Source organism: Oryctolagus cuniculus, chromosome 7 (genome assembly GCF_051225735.1).
Source record: "Oryctolagus cuniculus isolate XC-2025 breed Fujian yellow rabbit chromosome 7, ASM5122573v1, whole genome shotgun sequence".
NCBI classification, from domain to species: domain Eukaryota; kingdom Metazoa; phylum Chordata; class Mammalia; order Lagomorpha; family Leporidae; genus Oryctolagus; species Oryctolagus cuniculus.
Window position 1 is genome coordinate 44,582,735 of NC_142873.1, and position 15,399 is coordinate 44,598,133.

A 15,399-nucleotide genomic window follows, 5' to 3' on the forward strand; every position below is an offset into this window, starting at 1 on the left:
GACTAGAAATGGAAAGAGAACCAAGGACCACTGCTTAGCATTCCAGGCCCTCTGTCCTTCATTGCCATGGCCATGTAGTCATGTGATAAGAACTTTAAAAGTTAAAAAAAACAACAACAACAACAACAAAAACCCTCCCACCGATTAAGAAAAATTAATCACGCCATTGCTAAATAAAACTTTTTTTAAAAAAAAAGATTTATTTATCTATTTGATAGGCAGAGAGAGTGGGAGAGAAAAAGAGGTCTTCCATCCTCTGGTTCACTCCCCAAATGGCCTCACTGGCCAGAGCTGGCCCATCTGAAGCCTGGATGGCCTAAGTGCTTGGGACCCTGCACCCGCGTGGGAGACCTGGAAGAAGCTCCTGCTCCTACGTCCTGGCTCCTGGATTTGGTTCAGTTCTGGCCGTTGCAGCCATTTGGGGAGTGAACCAGTGGATGGGAGACCTCTCTCTCAGCCTTTCCCTCTCTCTGTCTATAACTCTACCTCTCAAATAAATAAATGAAATATAAAAAAAAAGAAAGTTCTCATTGGTTTTCCCAGATGAAAATACTGGTGATAATTATAATCTTCTATACATTTTGTTTGCTTTACAACAAACAGTAATTTTAGAATTTCCCCAGAAGCAATGATAATTACCTTTAACATCTTTTCAAATATAAAAAGCATCAGTAACTGTATAGATTCAGCTCTTTGGGCTACAGCTCTTTGTGGCTCATTCAGTCCAGTCATGGGATGATTCCCTACCTACTCTGCCTCCTCCCGGCGCCCAGCCCGGGCTGGCCCAATAGCAGGGGAGAAGCCCTGAAGAGAAACAAGGGCCCCCTGGGCCACAGGAGCCCGAGGCAGCTGCAAGTGGTGATGCAGGCAGAGCAGCAGCATAGAGCCTGGCTGGACAGGATCCCAAGCAAGTGCTGCTGTGGGGGGCACGGCGCTGTGGCATAGGGGTAGAGCCACCACCCGAAGTGCCGGCATTCCCTGTGGGCACCAGTACGAGCCCTGGCTGCTCCACTTCCAATCCAGCTCTCTGCTATGGCCTGGGAAAGCAGTAGAAGATGGCCCACGTCCTTGGGCCCTTGCACCTGCGTGGGAGACCTGGAAGAAGTGCCTGGCTCCTGGCTTTGGATCAGCACAGCTCTGGCCATTGCAGCCACTAGGAGAGTGATGGAAGACCTCTCTCTCTCTCTCTCTCTCTCTCTCTCTCTGCCTCTCCTTCTCTCTCAGTGTAACTCTGACTTTCAATGAATAAATCTTTAAAAGAAAGAAAGAAAGAAAAGAAGAGAAGAGAAGAGAAGAGAAGAGAAGAGAAGAGAAGAGAAGAGAAGAGAAGGGAAGGGAAGGGAAGGGAAGGGAAGGGAAGGGAAGGGAAGGGAAGGGAAGGGAAGGGAAGAGAAGAGAAGAGAAGAGAAAAGAAAAGAAAAGAAAAGAAAAGAAAAGAAAAGAAAAGAAAAGAAAAGAAAAGAAAAGAAAAGAAAAGAAAAGAAAAGGGAAGGCACATTGCTTTCCTTCCGTTAAAAAAAAAAATGCTGTTGTGGGGTAACCTGTCATGGGCTTGTAGGGCTGACACCATCACCAAGTGAAAACATCCCTACCTTCCTCTGCCGCCACCGCCGCCGTCGCCGCCGTACCTGTCCAAGGGGTGCCCAGGACCTCGGCACTCCACGTACTCCATGAGCCATGCCCAAACTCCTCCTGGGCCCGGAGCTGCACGACATGCCTCACGCCCTTCCAGGCGTCATGGATGATGCTATGGTGCTGGAGGCCCTGGGCCCCCAGGCGGGTGACGCGGTGACTCCGGCCTTCTACCTGAGGGCGGGACATGCAGTGACTCAGGGGCATACCCCACCGCCAGCCCAGCCCGGGTCCTCCAGCCCACAGAGGCTCCCTGGGGCTCACAAAGGCCGCAACTGCCCCCTCCCCCTCTCCATGGACTCCTGCCGGCCACGCTCAGAGCTCAGTCTGTCCCCCGACTCCCTCTCCTCCCCACGCACAGGCCTGAGAGGCTCACGAGCTGTGGAGCAGGACCTGGAACCCACTGTTTGCTCCCGCGCCTCCATTCTCCCCGCACGTGTCTAGGGGCACATCTCCGTCCAGAAGGAAGAGAGGAACTCACCATCCATGCTGTGAAGTCCTGCGACTGCTCAGCCCGGTACCGGAGCTCGAACCGCAGCCTGTAGAAATAGGAGTTCCAGGAGCTGGGGTCTTGCCAGGTGACATGGAGCCAGCGAGGCTTTCCGACCATGGCGGTGACCGTGATGTTGGCAGGCGGGTCGGGCTGCACTGCAGGAGAGAGAGCGTGGCTCGGACGCAGCAGCAAGCCGGGTACAGGGAGAAAAAGCCGGGGAAGGCTCCGCACACCCGCAGCCCCAGCTGCAGAGCGCTCCCCACGCGCATCTGGCGGGGGGCCCTGGTCCCTTCCAGCCAGACCTCCTGGCAAGCAATGCCCAAAAGGCGCCAACTCTCCCACAGCCACACCCCCACCAGCTGCTCGGAAATCAGGGAAGGAAACAGTTAGCGTTGGGGAAGAGCTTACGTACGGATCTCATAGCCGTCGAAGACCTCCCATCGGCTGGACTTGCTGCCCACAGTGTTGGCCACGCACAGGGACACGATGTGGGAAGACCTGTCTGTCTCCGGGATGGCCAGCTGGCAGGAGAACTTCTGGGAGTGGTGAGAATACTGGCACGGCTTCTGGAAGTCATTTGCCGGGCCGTTCAGGCTGTGGGACACAGAGCGAGGGCGGAGCTCCCTCTCTGTTTCTGCACGGTTTCAGGAAGGGGAGGTGCAGGGTTTAGAAGCTCAGGCTTTTTCTAAGTGTAATTTCAAGGTTTGAATCCCAGAGCGGGCTGGCCTGGCTGTGCGTAGCTTTTCCGACTTTGAGTAAGCTATTCAACCTGAGTCTCTGTTTTCTCCTTTGAAAATGGGAATTTGGTTTAAGATTTTATTTGAATGACAGAGAAAGAGAGAGAGAATCTTCTATCTGCTGGTTTACTCTTCAAACAGCTGCAATGGCCAGGGATGAGCCAGGCCAAAGCCAGGAGCCGTGAGCTCCATCTGTGTCTCACACGTGGGTGCAGGGGCCCACGAACTTGGGTCATCATCTGCTGCTTTCCCAGGTGCATTAGCAGGGAGCTGGATAGGAAGTAGAGCGGCAGGGTCTTGAACCAGTGCCCATATGGGATGCGACTGCCAACAGTCACTGGCTTAACCTAAGGGACCCCAACTCCAGCCCCCAAAGTGGGATTGTTGGGGCCAATGCTGTGGTACAATGGGTTAAGCCACTGTCTGCTGTGCCGGTATCTTATATGGGCGCCAATTTGAGCCCTGGCTACTCCAATTCTGACCCAGCTCCCTGATAATGTGCCTGGGAAATCAGTGGAAGATGACCCAAGTCCTTGGGCTCCTGCACCCATGTGGGAGACCCGGAAGAAGCTCCTAGCTCTTGGCTTCAGCCTCGCCCAGCCTCCATTTGGAAGTGAACCAACGGATGAAGATCTCTCTGTGTCTCCTTCTCTCTCTCCCTCTCTGCAACTCTGCCTTTCAAAGCAAATAAATCTTAAAAAAAAAAAAAAAAAGTGGACTGTTAATGGCACTCACCCCCTAGGGGTCTGTTAGGAGTAACTGGGAAACATCTGTAAATCACACAGTCCAGTGCCCAGTGCGGCGCAGGGAGGGCTCAGCCAAGCACTTGGGTGTCAGGTGGATGGTGAGTTCTGACTTCCTACCAGGTTCTGTGCTCTTGGCACTGGTGGGAGCAGGGAGTGTGCAGAAATCAATCAAGGGAGGCTGCAGGACAGCCTCAGGGCACTGCGGGAGAGGCAGGGTGCCCCGACATGCCGCCCCCCAGCAGCTACGGTGGGGCATTCGGGAGCGCAGGAGGAGTTCACAAGGAGGGGGCAGCATTTCCGGCAGGGGAGTCCCGAAAAGGATTTGGGGAGACTGAAGACATCTGAGTGAGTCAGGCATCCCCGCCCCCTGCTGATGGGCGCAGTCACGAGAGGCCATGACCGTCTCCTGCCCTGCACTGCCCCCCCATCCAAGCCTGTGAGGTGGGGTCTCTGGGCTACAGGCTGAGCCTGCGGTGGGGGAGGGTAGCACCTCACTTGCTCACCTGCCATCTCCCAGAGCCCCAGGCAGATGCTGAGGTCACAGCTGCTCAGGTCATAGACAAGTGGGTGGGCTTAGCGGGTGACAGTGGGCACACCTCAGGGAAAGCACGGCCTCGCTCCCCTCCCCACCTCCCTCCCTCCCCAGGCGCTCAGCGGTCACCCATGGCCCACAGCGCCATCAGCAGAAGCACCCTGAGCTGAGCGCCAGACCCAAGTCTCCAGGCTCCCGTCCATTTCCTCCTCCTCCTCCTCCTCCTCCTCCTCCTCCTCCTCCTCCTCCTCCTCCTCCTCCTCCTCCTCCTCCTGCCTAAGGAGTTACTTTCTAACCATAAAATCTGGCATCCGCGGCTGGCCAGCGCCGCTCTGCGGGGCCTCGGTGAGGACAGGGTGGGCACAGACACGCAGCCAGTCCGGGGCACTTACAACTTCTTCACCACCAGCACAGCCTTGGTCGTCGGGGACGGCGGCCTCTGAGGACGCCACTCACAAGTCACAGGGCTGATGAGGCTCCTCCGGAAGCAGGAGAGCCGGGGCTCCTCGGGGGGAACTGAAAGAACAGCCGGAGTGAGGAGGGGGTGGGGCTCCCCGGGGCGTGCGGCCATTCCCACGCCGGGGCTCCCGGGCTGCGGCTGCACGGCCTCGCCCTGCCGAGGGAGGGCGCTCGGCTCAGCCCCTGCCAGCGGCCCTGGGGCCTGTCCTGTCCCAGGACAGCACGGCCAAGCTCGGCCACACACAGATTGAATGGAGACTGGGATTAACGCCCAGAAGTGTTTGCAGGCGGGGCCGGGAAGGAGGACGCGGCCCAGGGCTAACCGAGCTAACTCAGGGAGAGGATGAGGCTCAGGGGAGAAGGCGCTTTAGCCCAGGGCTTGGCATCCAGGACACCTGTTCCACCAAGCCTTCACTGAGGCGGGCGGCAGCTAAGCACTTGCTAACTCTAAACATAAGAAGGGATCTTTGTTGAGCTCAGCACGGGTGTCGTTTTCAGCACCATGCACAGGTACACTGAGCTCCCAAGTGATCCCTCGTATTTTTACACACACACTCATTTCATCTCTGCAAAAGCTCTAAGGTAAGGTAATAAACTTGACTTTCTTTCATCAGAAAGGAATCTGAAAGGCAGAGAAGTTAAGAGGATATTTGGGGCCAGTGCTGTGGCGCAGCAGGTTAAAGCCCCGGTCTGAAGTGCCTCCATCCGTATGGATACCAGTTTTAGTCACAGCTGCTCCACTTCCCATCCAGCTCTCTGCTGTGGCCTGGGAAAGCAGTAGATGATGACCCAAGTCCTTGGGCCCCTGCCCCTCCATGGGAGACCCAGAAGAAGCTCCTGGCTCCCAACTTTGGATCAGCTTTGTTACAGCTGTTGCAGCCATTTGGGGAGTGAACCAGTGGATGGAAGACCTCTCTCTGTCTTGACCTCTCTCTGTAACTCTTTCAAATAAATAAAAATAAATCTGAAAAAAGAAAGAAGGATAAGTTTATTTCCATGCAAAAAAAAAAGTTTGTGATCTATGCATAACGTTTTCATACTATGTTAATTTTAGTTATGGTGGAAGACCCTGCAGATTCAAGCCCAGGTGGCCTGGCCCCGGGCCCCACGCTGTTGTTACCCAGCCTGCCATAAGTCCTAACTCACAAGGCCAGCCGGGCAGCGTTTGCCAGCAGCCTGGTGCCCTGACCAGCAGGACACTCCCCTGGCATCTCACTGGCAGGTGTCAGGGGCCTTTCCCCAAAATCCTTGGTCCAAGGAACTAGTAGGGTCAGCAGGGCATCTCTGGGGAACACCCAGGCATCGGCGCCGCCCCCCCCAGCATCAGAGCACTCTGGGTGCAAGACTCACCGTCCACCAGCAGGCACACAGAGCCAACGGGATAGCCGTTCAGGTAGCACGAGTAGTTTCCAGAGTCGCCGAGCTGCACCGACCTCAGCAGCAGCCTCCTTCCCACACCAGCCCACAGGCCATGGCGTGAGGTCTCCGGTGGACCCCCAAGCGTCCACTGCACATTGGCATTGTCTGCCAGTTCCTCACCTGGACAGGTCAGGGTGACACTGGCTCCCGGTTGGCTGCTCACCACGTTGCTCGCCACCTCTAGGGAAAGAGTAACACGATCAGCGAGCCCACAGCAGCATGACAGGGGGACTCCATGTGTGATTTGGAGCGGTCATGAAGGCTCGGTATTACACGTCTGTCAAATCACAAACACAGGCCCAGGCCACTGTCACCTCTGCCTATGCGGCTGCCTGATCCCTGGCCACTCCACTCGCTTACTTAGCAAAACTTTCAGAGGCCTGCCAGAGTCCACAGGACAAAGTCCAAGCTTATGTGGGCCCCGGGACCCTCTACCAGCTGCCCCCACTGACCCGTGGGGCCGCAGCTCTCCGCGCCCTTGGAGAGGTCCCTGTCCGCTCTGTCCCACTGTGTTCCTCTCACACTCAGCCTTCGCCTCACCCAGCACTTGGCAAGTGCCCGAATGAATGCATGCCCCTGGGAATGCCTGCCAGGGAGCCAGGCGGGACTCCCGGGAACGCGGTGCCCAGGAAGACGCGGAGGCACAGGCTAGTCACAGTGGGACAGCCCGGGATACAGAAGGTAACTCAAGCAGAAAGGAGTCAGGAGACGCCCGGGAGCCCCAGGAAGTGAGCTGAGCCCCACGCTCCCCTGGCACCCTGCGCCTACCTGTCCTTAAACAACCGAGGACCTACTATTTTTATTCTAAAGCCCAAATCGAAAGGTAAAAACAAAACAACAAAAACCCCACAAATACATTCCCCACCCCTGAAAAAAATCATGTGTGCTCAAGGAAAATAAGATTAAAGATTAAAGGAACAAGTACGTGTTTTTATTTGGAGTATGAGTTATAGATTCATAGAATCTAAGAAAGAAATTAGCTCAATCACCTTGGTCTGATTTATTAGCCAATCAATTACCCAGCTCACTGGCTGAGGGAATGGAGGCCAGGGCATGTGGCCAGTTTTCACGTTGAGCACACTTTGTCCTTCGAACCACACGTATCACTGTGTGTCAACCACCAACAGCAGCAATAAAGCTGCCCAAGATTCCAGAAGGGCTGGCAGCTGCCAGCGCCTGACCAGTGCCTGCCCACGCTCCCAGCACCAAGGACCAGCACAGGGTCTCCCTCTGACCTGCCGAGCCTTCTCGCTAGGGAAGAGAGCTTGCAGCTCTTGCCTGGTGGCCATCAGTGAGGAAAAAGTAAGGTTCACCCTCCCAGGTGAGCCAGAGACAGACACACACACACACACACACACACAGCCAGGCGAGCCTGACCATCCAGATGGGCCACAGGCCACAGTTCAGGGACCAGGGACCCAGGCGTCAAAGGGGCAGAGATGGCCTCCACCCGGCGCTGGACCCTGCCTGGCCACCCTCCAAGTTTCCCTTTCACTTGCTGACATTGAACACATGCAAATTAATGTGTGTGATGCACATAACAGTTAGGAAGTATAAAACACCCAGGAGCTCATGCCAAGATGTCGGGGTGAGAGGTTGGCATAGCGCTAAAGATGCCACTTGGGACGCCCGCGTGCCATGTCCGAGGGCCCAAGTTCCAGTCCCAGCTCCACTTCGGATTCCAGCTTCCTGATGAGGAGCACCCCGGGAGGCACCAGGTGATGGCTCAAGTCACTGGGGCCCTGCCACCCACATGGGGGATCCAGACTGAGTTTTTAGCTCTCGCCTTCAGACTGGCCCAGCACCATCTTTTGCAAGCATTTGAAGAATGAACCAGTATACGGAGGTGGGTCGGTCTCTCTCTCTCTCCCTTTAGAACAAAAAAATATCTAAAAAAATGATTATGATCATTGTCTAAAATTCCCTGGGCTTCCCCATCCTCCAGCTGCCTCACCTACACACTGTGAATTCTGGGTTTATTGTTGCCTTACTTTAATGTTTAAAATTTTTATTAATTGACTTTATTTATTTGACTGGTAGACAGAGAGTGCTTATCCACTGTTTTACTCCCAAAATGCCTGTGATGGCCCAGGCTGAAGCTGGGAGCTGGAAACTCCAGCCAAGTCTCCTGCCCAGGGGGCGGGACCTGGGCACTTGTGTCATTACCTGTGCAGTAGCAGGAAGCTGGCCTCAGGAGCAGACTCGGCACCCAAGTGTCATATTCACCACTACGCCAACCACCTGTCCCTGCCTCCTGTGAAAATTAGGTTCATGGGGCTGGCACACTGGGTAAAGTCACCACCTGTGGTGCTGGCATCCCGTATGGCCACCCGTTTGAGCCCCGGCTGCTCCACTTCTGATACAGCTCTCTGCCATGGTCTGGAAAAGTGGTGGAAGATGGCCCAAGTTCTTGGGCCCTGGCACTGGCATGGGAGACCCAGATGAAGCTCCTGGCTCCTGGATCAGCCCAGCTCCAGCAGTCGTGGCCATTTGGTGAGTGAACCAGCGGATGGAAGACCTCCCTGTCTGCTTCTGCCTCTCTGTAACTCTGCCTTTGAAATCAATCAATTAATCAATCTTTAAAAAAAATAGGTTCACACAATCCCTAATTTCTCTTTTATTTATTTATTTATTTATTTATTTGACAGGCAGAGTGGACAGTGAGAGAGAGAGAGAGAAAGGTCTTCCTTTTGCTGTTGGTTCACCCTACAATGGCCACTGCTGCCAGTGCACTGCGGCCGGCACATTGCCCTGATCCGAAGCCAGGAGCTAGGTGCTTCTCCTGGTCTCCCATGTGGGTGCAGGGCCCAAGGACTTGGGCCATCCTACACTGCACTCCCTGGCCACAGCAGAGAGCTGGCCTGGAAGAGGGGCAACTGGGACAGAATCCAGCGCCCCGACCGGGACTAGAACCCGGTGTGCCGGTGCCGCAAGGCGGAGGATTAGCCTAGTGAGCCGCGGCACCAGCCCCTTTTTTTTTAAGATTTTTTTTTTATTTGAAAGAGTTACAGAGGGGCTGGCACTGTGGCATAGCAGGTAGAGCCGCCACCTGCAGTGCCGGCATCCCATATGGGCGCCAGTTCGGGCCCCGGCTGCTCCACTTCCAATCCAGCTCTCTGCTGTGGCCTGGGAAAGCAGTAGAAGATGGCCCAAGTCCTTGGGCCCCTGCACCCATGTGGGAGACCAGGAAGAAGCTCCTGGCTCCTGGCTTTGGATCAGCGCAGCTCCAGCCATTGTGGCCATTTGGGGAGTGAACCAACAGATGGAAGACCTCTCCCCCCCTTCTCTCTCTCTCTCTTTCTCTATCTCTCTCTCTCTCTGCCTCTCCTTCTCTCTGTGTAACTCTGACTTTCAAATAAATAAATCTATCTTTAAAAAAAAAAGTTACAGAGAGAAAAGGAGAGACATAGAGAAAGAGAGAGATCTTCCAACTGCTGGTTCACTCCCCAGATGGCCGCAACAGCCAGGGTCGGACCGGGCCAGTCAGGAGCCAGGAGCTTCATCTGGGTCTTCCATGTGGGTACAGAACCCCAAGTACTTTGGCCCATCTTCCACTGCTTCCCCAGGTGCATTGGCTGGGAACTGGATCAGAAGCGGAACAGCCAGGACTTGAACCAATGCCCATATGAGATGCCGGCACTGCAGGTAATGGTTTAACTCATATACCACAGCGCTAGCCCCACTACATTTCTTAATCGAATCAAGAGGCCATGTCAGGTGACTGACTTAATACCATGGAGGTTGTGTGAGTACATGAGATGATGTTTACACAAAACCAAAAGTCACCCAACAGCTCATCCTCAGAATACACCACCCTATCATGAAGCGACATGCAAGTACATGAGGGCACTTCAAAAAGTTCACGGAAAACATGGACTTGACCGATAATATGCATGTTCTATGAACTTGTTGAAGCACCCGCACCTAAACAGGCCCCTACCTCCAACCACGACCACAAGACTGTAAGTTCTTGCTAATCACCCATCAGAGTGTTCAGTAGGTGCTTCATAAGTGTCTGCTTAATGTAGGACAGCCAGGAGGTGCCCACAGGGTCAGAGTCGCCACTCCATGGCTCCCAGGAGCACCTCTGGCAGGTGGCACGGTGGTCCCTGGTGGCCCAGCTGTGCCTCTCACGTTGTGCGGTGGGCAGAGGAGCCAGCTTTTCCCAACCAGGAGCTGGTGCAGAGAGAAAAAATGAGTCTGGGGCAGAGGGGGCTCTCTCTTCTGCTTCTGCCTGTGCCTGTTTCAGGACACATGTCCTTGCGGTCACTTGCCTTGCCCCAGGGCAGATGGAAACTGGCCCTGTGCAGTGACCAGTGCAAACAATAGCAGGGGCTGTTCTGCTCCTGTGCTCACCAACAATGGCCAAAGCATTTGGGCAGCCCGGAGAAATGTCAAATAAAAAGACTTTTTTTCCTCTCTTCTACAAAAGCAGAACTGCAGGGAACAACACAATGCTGCTTCCTGTGCCAGAGAGCTTGAGCGATGGTTTTCTAAGTCTTTACAACTGAGTCACTGGTTGTTGGCTTTTTTAAAATAGGGAATGATTAATTATAAACCACCCATTGGCCAGTGCTGTCTGTCACAGCCCTGCACTCCGTGAACAATGTGGTGTTAACTGTGCGTTAAAAGCACCCTGCGCAGAACAATTACAACAAATACTCAGAAGGCCATAAGAAAACACTCTTCCTGAAGTCAGAGTGGGAGGCAGTGCCCCTCCCCTGCCCGCACGCCTCTGTCTCCTGACCCAGAACTCTGCATCAGTGTCAGGACCCCTGGGGGCGGGGGACCTCCCCAGCAGCCTCTGAAGGGGACGCAGTGCCCTCCTAGGACCTCCTCCCCCTCTCCAAATGGTAGGACTACAGCTGATTTCTTTCTTTTCCTGTTCTCTGTCTGTAGTTTCTAAATTCCCCACAAGTCACTTATAGTCATCTTCTAATGAGATGTGAGTATACATATTTCTACAGTGTTGTGTGTGTGTGCGTGTATAAGGATACTTCAGAAATGTTGTGGAAAAAGGAATTAACAACAGGTTTATTGGGCTGGTGTTGGGACACAGAGTCAGCATCCCATATGAGCACAGGTTCAAGTCCCAGTTACTGCATTCCTAACCCAGCTCCCTGCTAACACACCTGGGAAAGCAGCAGAAATGGCCCAAGTGCTTGGGCCCCTGCCACCCACTCAGGAGACCCTGATGGTGTTTCAGGCTCCTGACTTCAGCCAGGCCAAGCCCAGCCCTGGTCATTGTGGCCATCTGGGGAGACTGCCAGAAGACAGATCTCTCTCTCTCCCTCTCCCTCTCTCTCTCCCTTTCTGTTACTCTGCCTTTCAAATACATGAAAATAAACCCCTTCTTAAGGGTTTATTTTGGTACAAGACATTTGTGAAATACATGCTTTTTTTTTTTTTTTCAAGAATATGTTTTTTTCTGCCGGCGCCATGGCTCACTAGGCTAATCCTCCGCCTTGCGGCGCCGGCACACCGGGTTCTAGTCCCCGGTCAGGGCGCCGGATTCTGTCCCGGTTGCCCCTCTTCCAGGCCAGCTCTCTGCTGTGGCCAGGGAGTGCAGTGGAGGATGGTCCAAGTGCTTGGGCCCTGCACCCCATGGGAGACCAGGAGAAGCACCTGGCTCCTGCCATCGGATCAGCGCGGTGCACCGGCTGCAGCGCATCAGCCGCGGCAGCCATTGTAGGGTGAACCAACAGCAAAAGGAAGACCTTTCTCTCTGTTTCTCTCTCTCACTATCCACTCTGCCTATCAAAAAAAAAAAAAAAAGGAATATTTTTTCATAAACTTTTTGAAGATCCACAGTATGCATAGATTTCAAAAATGTTTTGCACCTGGGGCCAGCATTGTGGCACAGCAGGTTAAGCTGCCAAATGCAATGCTGGCATCCCACACGGGCACTGTTTCAAGTCCCGGCTGTCCTGCACTTCTGATCCAATTCCATGCTAATGGCCTGCGAAAGGCAGCAGAAGAAGGCCCAATTGGGCCCCTGCACCCACGTGGGAGACCCAGAGGAAGCTCCTGGCTCCTGGCCCAACCCTGGACATTGCAGCCATCTGGGGAGTGAACCAGAGGATGGAAGCTCTCTTTCTCTACCTCTCCCTCTCTCTCTGTAACTTCAACTGTCAAAAATAAATAAATAAATCTTTTGATTTTTTTTTTTTGCACCAGAATAAATTTATCCTTTAATTGCATTTACCATGAACTTCTGAGAGTACCGCGGCATGTTTGCATGTGTGTGTCACGGTGTTGCCTGGATCTGTCATTACAACCAGGGAGGAGGAGAGAGCTGGCGGGCAGGAGGCACTGGGGAGTGGGTGGGGCGAGGGCGGATTTTTCAGGACAAGCAGCTTCTTCAGGCCAGAGAGCAGCCCGCCACACTCGCGGCTCTGCGCTCCCTCCCCGCTGGGCACTGGAGCCTCAGCCCATGCTGCTCCTGCAGGCCGGACGCTCAGGTGGACAAAAGGCACCCTCCCTGGGCTCAGCCTTCGTTCTGTCCCTGCGTCTCTCTTCCCTAGGAGAGAAGGGCCACAAGAGAGGGGAGACACAGAGGACAGCAGGTGGGGGGCAGCCCCTAGGGGCGCTCCTGCCTGGGAGACGAGCCCCACATTCACACGCTGCCACCCAAGCCTGACCAGCCTCATATGCAGGACCTGGGAGGTGTGCCAGAGGGGAGGGAGGGGGCAGGGCGTGGCAGGCGCTGCACAGGCTGAAATTTAGCAAAGAACATGCAATCTAGCATCCACCCTTGAGCGATTGCTCAGCAGTTTGGAACCCAGACTGCAAGCCTGTGCCTGTCCTTTTTTCTTTTTTCTTTTTTTTTCTTTCTTTCTTTTTTTTTTTTTTTTTTTTTTTTACAGGCAGAGTTGACAGTGAGAGAGACAGGGAGAAAGGTCTTCCTTTTGCCGTTGGTTCACCCTCCAATGGCAGCCGCGGCTGGTGCGCTGTGGCTGGCGCACCACGCTGATCCGAAGCCAGGAGTCAGGTGCTTCTCCTGGTCTCCCATGGGGTGCAGGGCCCAAGCACTTGGGCCATCCTCCACTGCACTCCCTGGCCACAGCAGAGAGCTGGCCTGGAAGAGGGGCAACCGGGACAGAATCCGGCGCCCCGACTGGGACTAGAACCCAGTGTGAGCTGCTTTCTTAAAAATGCAAGTCTTGGCCAGCGCCTCAGCTCACTAGGCTAATCCTCCGCCTAGCGGCGCCGGCACACCGGGTTCTAGTCCCGGTCAGGGCACCGGATTCTGTCCCGGTTGCTCCTCTTCCAGGCCAGCTCTCTGCTGTGGCCAGAGAATGCAGTGGAGGATGGCCCAAGTCCTTGGGCCCTGCACCCGCATGGGAGACCAGGAGAAGCACCTGGCTCCTGGCTTTGGATCAGCGCGGTACGCCGGCTGCAGTGGCCATTGTGGGGGTGAACCAATGGAAAAGGAAGACCTTTCTCTCTGTCTCTCTCACTGTCCACTCTGCCTGTCAAAAAAAAAATTTAAAACAGGGGGGATGTGTTTGGTGCAATGGTTAAGGCCACTTGGGTTGCCCACCGGCCATATGGGAGTACAGTGCCCGGCTCAAGTCCCAGCCACTCTGCTTCCCACCCTGCTTCCTGCTAAGGCACACCCTGGGGGGCAGCTGATGATGCCTCAAATACTTGGGAGACTCAGATTGAGTGATGAGTTCCTGGCTTTGGTCAGGCCCAGCCCCGGCTGTTGGCAGCATTTGGAGAGGGAACTAGCAGGAAGATCTCTGTCTTTATCTCTCTACCTTTTAAATAAAGAAAAATAAACAAGTTTTTGAAATTTAAAACACACCAGTGGAGGCAGGCTCACTTGCTACAAACTTCCCAGAAGTTGCTCTGCAGCCATCACCATGCCTGCTGCCTGCGCCGGCCAGGGCCTCGGTTTGGTCACTGACGGCTCACGGGTGCGGCTGGGCTGGCACGAGCTCAGCACCCCGCTATCTCTGAGAGGGGAAGGCAGTGTGGCACAGAGGAAGCAGCTCTGAGCTGTCACGAGACCCGAATTCTATTCCTGCTCTTGCCAGCGACTCATAGGCAGCGTGGGCTCGTCCCTGTCCCTGTCCCTGAGCGATGCAGGGCCAGGCTGGGAGGTGGAGGCCCCCCGGTGGCCCCCACCCCTGCAAGCTGGCATCCCGTCATGCCAATCATCAGCTCTCAAAGAGCAGGAGGTGCACCTGTTCGCTGGGGACCGTACCCTCCTTGAAAACCCACTCCAGTGCGTCTTCAGATCTGTTATTCTCACAGCTGCTAACTCTGGGAGAAGGCTGTTGGCCAGGCCAGCCCAGTGCCCTCTGACGAACGCGTCAGTCTCCCTGGAGAGCTCTAGGGGAGGGAACTTCCCACGACCTCCTGGCTTCCCATTTCTCAAAGGGGAGAGAACAAAGGTCCCAGGAAACCCTGGCGAGCAAGCCCCAGCTCCCCACGGCCCTGTGGGCCGCGGAGTCCCGCTCCCCACGGCCCAGGCGCCCTTCTAGCAGGGACCCCGCAGCTCAGCTCTGGAGAGAGGAGTTCTTCCCTGTTTGGAATCCAACCTCAGTGCCGGAAACCCGGACAGCTTTGTTGCTTTTCTACTTGTTTCCCTCTTTTCCAAGTAAACTTGTAAATGTCAATAACCAGAGAAAAACACGCGCACGGAGACACATATTTCTCAACTGTCTTGCAGCTCACTGCGCTCTTGCCAGCAAAAACAAGTTCAGCTTCCTGGCCCCGTTTATGTAACAGTGAGCCAGCTGCCAGGCCGGCCACCGAGGACACCGGCTTAGCTCCTGCCTGCTGATCCCATGCCGCGGCCCCAGAGCAGGGACGCAGGGCCCGGCTGCCCAGGCCACCTGGCAGCCCCAGAGTGGCTTCCAGCAACACCCAATCTCTCAACTGCATGGCCCAGGGTTTCAGAAGGGGTCAGGAGGAGCCAGCGGGTCCCCTCTCAGCCAGAAGGGGCTTAATCTGAAAGAGGGTGGGTGCTGAGAAGTTTCTGGAAGAATGAGGCACCTCAGATCCAAATGGAAAGCAATGTAGTGCTGGGTCCCACAGGGGCCAGGACAAGCTCCCAGGGCTCTCCATCACCTCTCCTGACTGAACCTGGCCCCCTGCAGGAACAACCGTTACAATCCCTACCCCTGCCAGGTGCCTTACCCAGGGGCCCTCCAGCCCTCACAGCGCCCTGTGGGGAGGCAGACCCATGGCTGAGGCAACACAAGATCAGAGAAGTTAAGAAAGCAGCCCAGATACACACCGCCAGCGAGCAGGGATCTGCTCAGGGCACAGGTGGGTCTGTGCGAAGCCGTCCGCTCCTCTGGCCCAGGTACCTCGCTCTGCTCCGCCACTACCTAGCACCCCTCCTCTAGGCTGCCCAGCCTCCGTCTA

The 15,399-nt window shown here is 55.0% G+C and overlaps 1 protein-coding gene across 6 annotated transcripts in view; it reads right to left on the bottom strand.

The window, feature by feature from the left end:
- IL6R (interleukin 6 receptor) overlaps positions 1–15,399 on the bottom strand; it is a 48,916-nt gene that overhangs the window by 18,159 nt on the left and 15,358 nt on the right. For 3 of the 6 annotated variants that reach the window (XM_089299896.1, XM_051858640.3, XM_008264376.5), the window contains exons 2-6: positions 5,950–6,198; positions 4,533–4,656; positions 2,538–2,719; positions 2,114–2,280; positions 1,629–1,806 (exon numbers count right to left, since the gene is read on the bottom strand). In XM_089299896.1, the coding sequence (XP_089156022.1) occupies positions 1,629–1,806; positions 2,114–2,242 (307 nt within the window). In that variant the 5' untranslated portion in view covers positions 2,243–2,280; positions 2,538–2,719; positions 4,533–4,656; positions 5,950–6,198. Of the gene's footprint in view, positions 1–1,592; positions 1,807–2,113; positions 2,281–2,537; positions 2,720–4,532; positions 4,657–5,949; positions 6,199–15,399 lie in introns of all 6 variants that reach the window. The other 3 variants (XM_008264375.5, XM_002715338.6, XM_008264378.5) reach the window with 2 other exon arrangements.